At 50.5% G+C, this 8,082-nt stretch overlaps 1 protein-coding gene across 1 annotated transcript; it reads right to left on the bottom strand.

Moving 5' to 3' along the window:
* Positions 1–159: 159 nt before the first annotated feature.
* LOC130538061 (E3 ubiquitin-protein ligase CBL-like) lies at positions 160–8,030 on the bottom strand. The gene is made up of 15 exons (XM_057055286.1): positions 7,459–8,030; positions 6,529–6,776; positions 5,642–5,788; positions 5,386–5,542; positions 5,150–5,271; positions 4,943–5,080; positions 4,755–4,842; positions 4,519–4,650; positions 4,177–4,386; positions 3,987–4,103; positions 3,535–3,830; positions 3,213–3,374; positions 2,884–2,984; positions 2,625–2,807; positions 160–2,519 (listed from the first exon to the last, which is right to left on the bottom strand). The coding sequence occupies exons 1-15, from the start codon at positions 7,600–7,602 to the stop codon at positions 2,176–2,178; spliced, it is 2,589 nt and encodes an 862-aa protein (XP_056911266.1). The 5' UTR covers positions 7,603–8,030; the 3' UTR covers positions 160–2,175.
* Positions 8,031–8,082: the final 52 nt, after the last annotated feature.

Genomic DNA, 8,082 nt, shown 5'->3' with positions numbered 1-8,082 from the left:
TTCTGGATGTCTAATGTGCTCTTTGGGCCAAAATAGACCCACCCTCATGAGCCATCACAGCGTTCCTCCTCAAAGCCAACATCATCTTAAAACCAAAGATTTCTGTCACAAACATTTGGTAAAATTCACTGATAACAAAGATAATAACCACGCAGATCAGAGGTTAAAGAAAATACTGTTTAATTAAAAAAAATCTTAATGGCTTCGGCATGAAAATATGGCAACACAATGAAGGCGGATATTAAAAAGACAATAAATAAAATCATATTTACACAAGCGACAACGTTTAGTAAAGCTCTTATTAAAAAGCTGAACACAACACCATGAGGCAGGAGTGTGAAGCAGGTTCAATGGGAGTCTGAGTCCGATTCGGTGGGCCTGGATCCAAGCGCCCAGACTGCAGATGTGCATCGATACAGCAGAAACATGGAGAAAACCACTTTTTGTTGTGATGACAGAAGGCACATTAATATTTTACTGCACAAATCAAACATGACAGTGTTGATTTTAGGGTTCAGTGTTTGAAGTCAAAACGGAAAATCTGCCGTCGCACAATCCTGATCCCATTCGTGGGTCGTTGTGACGATTTCCTGTTCTGAACAACACGAGATTCTCTGGTTAACAGACAGGAAGCGGCGGCTGCTCGTAGCGTCCAAGCAGAGCGGCCAAACATTTCAGTCACTCGGCATCTGAAGGTATAATCTAAACTGCTGATGGGACTAAACCAGTCACACGTTTCCATGGCAACAGTCTGTTAATGTATCCATTCGTGGATATTTGATGTCCTCAGAAACAACTCGCTAATTACCGAAACGCTACTAATATACCGATCACAACCAAATTAGCATGAAAACACCTGTGTGAGTAGCTTATCTTCTGTACTTCAACTGGAGAACTGAACTTGTTAATTACAGTAATATTCAGCAAAAAGAATTAGTAGTAAATAATTAAACATTAAAGGTAACAGTGCATCTAAGATAAAGCTCGCTTAATCAATCAGAGATCCAAATTAGCTGATAAATGATTAGAGAGAGACCGAAGGTTCAAACAGAAAAGTCCATGTGAATGTTGTATTAAAGAGTAGAAAAGAAGCAGATGTTACTAAAAGACGGAAAAGAAAAATCACGAATAAATATTCAAAAATAGCTAAAGTCTTGAAATGGTTTAAATAAATGTTTGCAGTAATAAATAGAATACTGGAAATGACCTTTACGTTAAAACAGTTCATTAGTATTGAATAAAGTCTTTTCTAAACCTCCAGAGCCGAGCGCTAACTGAGCTACATCCCAGCAGTAACGAGCTTGAGTGACTGAAATGTTTCACACGGGTAATCCGATTAAATCTGGTGACCGAACCCCTGAACTGAATCCATCAGCCACGCTTTTACGTTCGCAACATTTAAATATGTTAAAACTGAAACATTTCTTCCGCTTAAATCTTTGTCCCCCCCCCACTTTGGACCTGGATAATTACCGAGTACCATAGATCTGTTCCTGTAACTGGTCAAGACAGGTTCAAGTTCCCCAAACGTTCGTGTAAGCAGTGACGAGGTCAATCAATAAACACCAGCCATTGTTAGTTAACACGTCAGTTATTACACATTAATTACGCATTAAAGAAACTTCATCACACCAGAAGGCAAAGCTCTGCAAAACTGCCACTGAACGTCTAATTCACACATCCATCACACACACACACACACACTCAGAACCAACGTTCAGAGGCACCGATCGGGACCGATCGGTTTCAAAGCTTCGCTGGTTGCTTCAGCGGCTCGACGGCACCACGGTACCTCAGCAGACGACGGGTCACGTCTGTGCTGCGTTCAGGCCACATCGGAATAAACCGCCGCTAAAACGAAACTGGTCACAAACTTCCTATCAAGCCAAAAGGGAAGTACGGAGTACATGGTAATGCCATTTCACAGTTAAACTGGTTAGAAAGCAGATTAAAACTCCTGATATGACGTGAACGCAGAGCAGCTAAAGCCGTGTGTACAGCAGCTACGGGCCTGCAAACACGCGTATGATAATGAGGCCGACGCTGTTAGGTGGGCAAATGCTAACATGATAGCAGGGTTAATGCTAACACGAGAGCAGAGGAAATGCTAACGTGTCAGCAGAGGAAATGCTAAGGGTGTAGAGCTTAAAACGCACCGTGGAGATAGCGTAGCGACTATGTAGCGATATGTGTCGCAGATGGAACGGAGACAAACTCTCTCAGGATATTCTTGGCAGTCTCCAGGTTGTTCTGGGCGATCATCAGAGCTTTCTGGATATCCTGGATGGAGTAACCCTGAGAGATCAGGCACTCGATCTCCCCATTAAGGGCCAGATTTCCTGGACCTGCAGCGGGTAGAGAGGAGGCTGAGGGAGAGGGGGAAGAGGAGGAGGGGGCCGGGAGGTCCGGCAACGGGGCGAAAAATTCCCGGTTTGCGGGTCGTGGCCTTCGGTCAGAGTTAGCTCGCCGGGGGAGAGGTTTTGGGGGGCGTTCAGGATCGCCGCTGGCGACAAACAGACCTGGAAACAGGCAGACAACAGTTGCCGAGGGGGGGGGAACCACGACTGACGAAATCTGACAATGACATCATCAAAATCCGATGTGTGAAGGAGTCGGGAACGTACCGGTATCCAGTGAATCTATGCTGAGAGAGCCGAAGGCAGTGGAGGGGCCGCTGATGTCAGACAGGGTCCTCCTGGTGGGGGGCGGAGGGGCCACGGCTCTGGGACAGTCATACTCATAAACGTCTTCCTCCGCGTCCTCCTCCTGAGCCTCTGGGGACACGATGGCCGACGGGGCGGGAACGTCTGTGGCGCCACAGGGATTCCAGACGTCATTGCCCAGAACGCAACGTGTTACACACGCGTGTCGAACAAACGTTACCCAGTTCAGAGCTGGGCGCCGTCTCGCAGGAACCGCTGTGGATGTTGCACATGGACTCGTAGACCTGGGGGTCGTCGCAATCTCCGTCCCCCACCTCAGCACTGCCAAGGACAGCAGAATGTTGCTTAGTTTGAGCCACAGCGGCAGTTCGGAGACCTGCATTATGATTTAATCATTATGTATAATGGCAGATTCATTTACTGGAGCCTAGCGAGTCACACTGCATTGTGGGTAATGTAGGCTAAAATTCATACACAGCAATCACTCGCTGCCGTTCGTAATGACTCGAGAACACTGAACACATATTCAGCACCCGAGTCAAAACCCACCTGACCTCCCCCTGCTGGTGAATCTGGGTTGGGGGGGGAGGCACTGATGAGCCGGCGATCATCCAGGAGGTTCCGGGGGCAGGCAGGGAGGTGGGACTCATGTACTCGTTCTCCTCACTATCAGATGATGGCGTCTGGCCACTGGCAGCCGTCATCAGTGATCTGATCGGAGTTGAAGAAAAAGACTCAGGAAATTACTCAGCTTCTCGCTTTTTTTTGTCAGTGGAGGACAAAATAAATACACGGGAAAGAACAGGTCTGATAAACAACCGGCGCATCGGCAGCATGTGGGAGCAGGAAGTGATGTGGCAGTGGCGCCTACCTTGCAGACAGGCAGTAGATGGCGTTGGAAGCTGCCTGAGCTTTAATCCCCTCCACTGGGCCGCCATTAACCTGCGCAGAGGACAGGCCGGGAGGGACCGGGCCGGCCTTGGTGGCCGGCCGAGGGACCATATAGTTGGAGGTCCAGGCGGGCTGGTCGGGGGTGGAGGGCAAGGGCCTCCTCTGGAGCCTGGAGTCCTGACTCACCAGAAGGGGGCGCTCAGGAGGAGGAGGAGGCGGCAGGTCTCTCAGAGATGGAGGAAGAGGAAGAGGCTTGTCTCTGTGGCTGGCTGAGACCTGATTGGTGGGGGGGGGGGGGGCGGAGACAGGGATTAAAAAGAGGTAGAACTACCTGGATCTGGCCCTCGGGTCACTCCCCAGGAGCATGAGCGGTGGACTAGACGTGCGTGTGATTCCATTTAGGACCAAACACCTCCTTCCAGCGCATGTTACCTTGGCTGTGGCTCCCTGGCCAGGTGCATTGTGGGAGCTGGACGCCCTCTGCTGCAGGAGGTCCAGTCGGGGGGGTACTGGGGGCAGCTGGGACACAGGCGAAGGGGGTCGCTCCACCTGAATAAAGCAGAGAGGAGGGTAATAAAAGCATTCCAAGAGAAGAACGGGGACGGTGGTGTAGGACTGGCACCTTGGAGCACGTCAGACGACTCATCATCAGCTGCTGGTCTTCAAGCCGCTCGTCTTCTTCTTCGTCGTTCCCAACAGCTTCTGCCCGGCCCGACGCCTGGAATCCCACGAATGAAGCCCCGTTGGCCTTTGGGTGGAAGGGGTCGACCACGATGGGCTCGGTGCCTTTAATCTCACAGCGGCAGAACGGGCAGCCCTGACCCTCCGACTCCTGGTGGACAAACGTGAAGGTTCCAGCCTCAGGACGCCGTTATTACACTTGGGATCATTTCCCTCAGCTTTTTACAAGCATCTTTCTCCCGTTCTTGTGTTTATCCGGTTTAGAACAGCAGTTAATATTCACCTGCCAGGCGGTCAGGCAGGAAGTGCACATCAGGTGTCGGCAGGGCTCGATCTTCACGTCTTTGTCGTTCTCGGCGCAGATCTTACACAGCTGGAACGTAGACCCCATCTCGCAGTACAACTCGTACTGTTCCTGCGGGAGGAGGAGGAGAAGGTTTCACCACGTCTATTCCTGTGTCCGACACACGTCTGCGAGGAACCCAGCGCGGCGCCGCTGGGGAGGAGGCCCAAACCGACCTGAGTGACTTTAATGTGATCCTGAGGAGACGGTTCACACAGTCCAGTCAGATCTGGGTTCTGGGCACGGCCGTCGGGGAACAGATAACTGCAACACACGCGGGAACGAAACGCTGTAATAACATGCGGAACGGTGTATCGACGGCCGTGTGTGTAGACCGGTGGACTCGGAGCGCAGGTGGACTCACAATCCCTCTCTGTACCCATCAATGAGGGCCTGGAACAGGGGTTTGTTGTGGGGGATGGTCTGCAGGATGTTCCCGTCGGCCGTCACGTACCCGATCGCCCACTGACCGAGCCGAGTGCAGCTGAGCCGGAAAATGTAGCTGAGGAGCAACAGAGACGAACGTTGGTGCTCGTTCCTGTGCGTCGCACCGGGGACGGCGCCGCCTCACCTGCCGGGCTTGTGGATGAACCTCTGCAGACGGGCTTTGACCTCGTCGTAGGTCAGGAAGGCCATGTAGCCGGGATGAGTCACCGCCAGACAGTTCCAGTTCCTCAGCAGGGACGACCACGGCTGGAGACAGAGACAGCAGACAAGCACTCAGTCCTCCTTCAGAGGGGACAACAGCATTGCTGAGAGAGACCCACTGATTACGGAGCCGTCATTCCTGGGAATTTCCAGTCTGACCTGGAAAAGTCTGGTGAAGATGTCAAACTCGAAGACAGAGATGTAGTCGTTGCAGGTCAGGTCGATGGTGGACTTCAGGGCCATGGCCTCCAAACCCAGACTGATGGGGTGGAACTCGTGGAGAGCCTGGCGGAAGGTTCTCCAAGGCACGATGGTCCTGCAGGGGGGTCAGATGTGGCACAGCCGCGGTTTTTAAATCAGAGCACGTCATCATCGTCTCGCTTCCTAAAGTCCTGAGACGTCAACAGAATCTCACTTGTCTCCAAAGGACCGTCTCCAGAACTCGGCGGCGTCGGCTTTAGTGATTCTGAAGTTGTCTCCCTGAAATAAACCGTTGGGGAAAATGGCTTTGAGCTCGGCGAGCATGTGACTGAAGATCAAAGACAGCTTGGTCAGGTTTCGTCTGAGGAGGAAAAGAGACGGAAAACAGGAGAAATGTGAAGGGAGCCAAACAGAAGAACAATCCATCCCAACACGTTGTGCTAGTCACCATCCGCGCTGTTTATTCACGCCTTTAGCGCTGTTTAACTTTAGGTCAACACTGTCTTGCAGGAAGTGCCTGATTGAGATCAACAAGTGTCACAGGAAAGATCTTCAGCCCAGTCAGCACTTTGTGGGGAACAGGAAGCGTTTCTGATTGTGAAACTTGAATCACGCGTTCAATGATTTATTTTGGCTCACGGAAGAGTTTGGCTTTAAAACGCTACGTTTAGGGAAAATGCATCGTTGTGAAGCGGCTGGGACCAGCGCAGAGCAGAAGCGTCATTCCCGCTCCTGCTGGGAGACCTGCTTCCTCCTCGTATGGAAACAAAACATTAACATACCAACTTCAACAGGAGCCAGCGCTCCGAGGTTTTGCATACGCAGCAGAGCAAACACAGGAAGGTTTTCAGCGTTTTCAGGACCGTAAAATCCTGTCGACCGTGGATGACCCACAACCAAAAAAGCTTCATCCGTAATGATTTTCATATCAGGGGGAAAGCTCAGATCCCTTTGTAGATAGGGAACTGTTATTCTGAAGTGACATTTTAACACTACAGGGTTGAGTTGGGGTCAGATTAACCTTCTACAGCTGGGAGACAGCGTGAGGATCAGAAGCTGAAGGGTCAGGGGTTCGGGTCAGGGGTTCGGGTCTGGGTTTACCTGGGCTGAGAGTTCTCCTCATACATCCTCTCCTTGGCCTCCTTGAACAGGCTCATTGTTTGCTTGGTCTTGTTGCTCAAGTTCTCCATGAAGATGCGGAAATACTCGTTCTCCCCCAGGATCTCCATCTTGCCCTCGTACCGGGACAGGATGGTGCGAAGGTGCTGGTACGTGTCGGGCAGCAGGTCCAGGATGTACGGGGGGCTGTTCTTCAGCGCCACTTTGGGATTCTGACACAAACGCACCACCTGGATCCCAAATACAGAGCAGGACGATTTCAGTGTCGGGATGTTGTGTGGAGAAACAAATATACTGATATAAGAAAATCAGAGGAACTATAGTTTCTTCGCTGTACTGAAGTAAACTTGGAAATTTACTTTACCTGCCATAAATATTTGATCTGTGTTCAAACAGTAGCAAACAGTTTGTACTACTACTGGTGCAGAAATGACTGTTTGGACCTTAAAAAGGAACTTAATGGGGTTAAACATGGAAATGATTCACATGTCATCTAAATGTGTGAAAATGTGTAACTATCTGATCTTGTCCTCATTTTCCCAGCCCTCTGTTTTTCACTCTTCCTTCGTTTTTGGTAAAAACAAATAAAAAGCCTGTTTTCCCACCACACATTCATTAGTCTTAACGATTTTAGGACCATTCTTTGCCCTGCAGCTCTTTCCACTGGCTAAAAAAAGTCATCAGATTAGCTATACTGTGACCTAATTTCACGATAATATCAATAAATCTCATTCCTGCTGACAGCAGATTTCACATAAAATCCAGGAGGATTACGACCAAGGTAGTTGTAGAAATGTGGTCCTCAAGGACCATAAATGAGGACTTCGACTATCTGTGAATAATAGAGACGATTGCAGAATATAACAGCGTATTACACCGTGTAGAATCAATATAATACCGTGTGACGGCTACCTTGTCCATGAGCTTCCAGCATTTTTCCACCATCTTCCTGTCGACCACTGCGGGTTGCTGGGGCTGAGGAGGCTGCTGGTGCGGCTGAAACGCGTCCTTCATCAGTCCGATCAGACCGGCGCCCCTCCGCGGATACCCGGCCATTTCTTCAGCGCTCGATGACGGGACTCGCCGCGGGCTTACGGGTGTCAATCGCGGGCTACTACGGACGCGATATCCCTCAAAAACCCGCACCCTGCCTGTGTGGAACAGCGGGGTCGGTTTCACATGCAAATGCGGCCGGAGCGTAACAAAAAAGACCCCGCTGTGAACACGGAGGGAGCGTCGCTAGCTAATCAGCTACATCCGAGAAATCGTTCAGAGGGCTTCCGTCGCCGAATAAACTCAGAGCACAGGCGACATGTTGGCGGCCTGCTGACGGACAGCTAGCCTTCTGTCATTGGATTGTGCCTCTTCAACCCCCGGAGGAACGAGTCGGGGTCGCAAAAACGCTCCAGCTGTTCTTGAACCGCACAGAACGTTCAGCAACGAGTTACTAGTATGCAGCCAGCCATGGTTTGAACAACCACAAGCTCCAGAATTCACTGCGAATACGGATATCCGGATACCGCCTTCAAAATAAAG

This window comes from Takifugu flavidus, chromosome 14, assembly GCF_003711565.1.
Source record: "Takifugu flavidus isolate HTHZ2018 chromosome 14, ASM371156v2, whole genome shotgun sequence".
NCBI classification, from domain to species: domain Eukaryota; kingdom Metazoa; phylum Chordata; class Actinopteri; order Tetraodontiformes; family Tetraodontidae; genus Takifugu; species Takifugu flavidus.
The sequence above is the reverse complement of the archived record's forward strand: the minus strand, read 5'-3'. Positions and strand labels throughout refer to the sequence as shown.

Coding starts and splice junctions, on each gene's coding strand:
- LOC130538061 (XM_057055286.1), bottom strand. CDS start 7,602: ATGGCCGGGTATCCGCGGAGGGGCGCCGGTCTGATCGGACTGATGAAG. Junction 4,651..4,754: donor ATCACATTAAAGTCACTCAG/GTCGGTTTGGGC, acceptor CTCCTCCCGCAG/GAACAGTACGAGTTGTACTG. Junction 4,104..4,176: donor GTCGTCTGACGTGCTCCAAG/GTGCCAGTCCTA, acceptor TGCTTTATTCAG/GTGGAGCGACCCCCTTCGCC.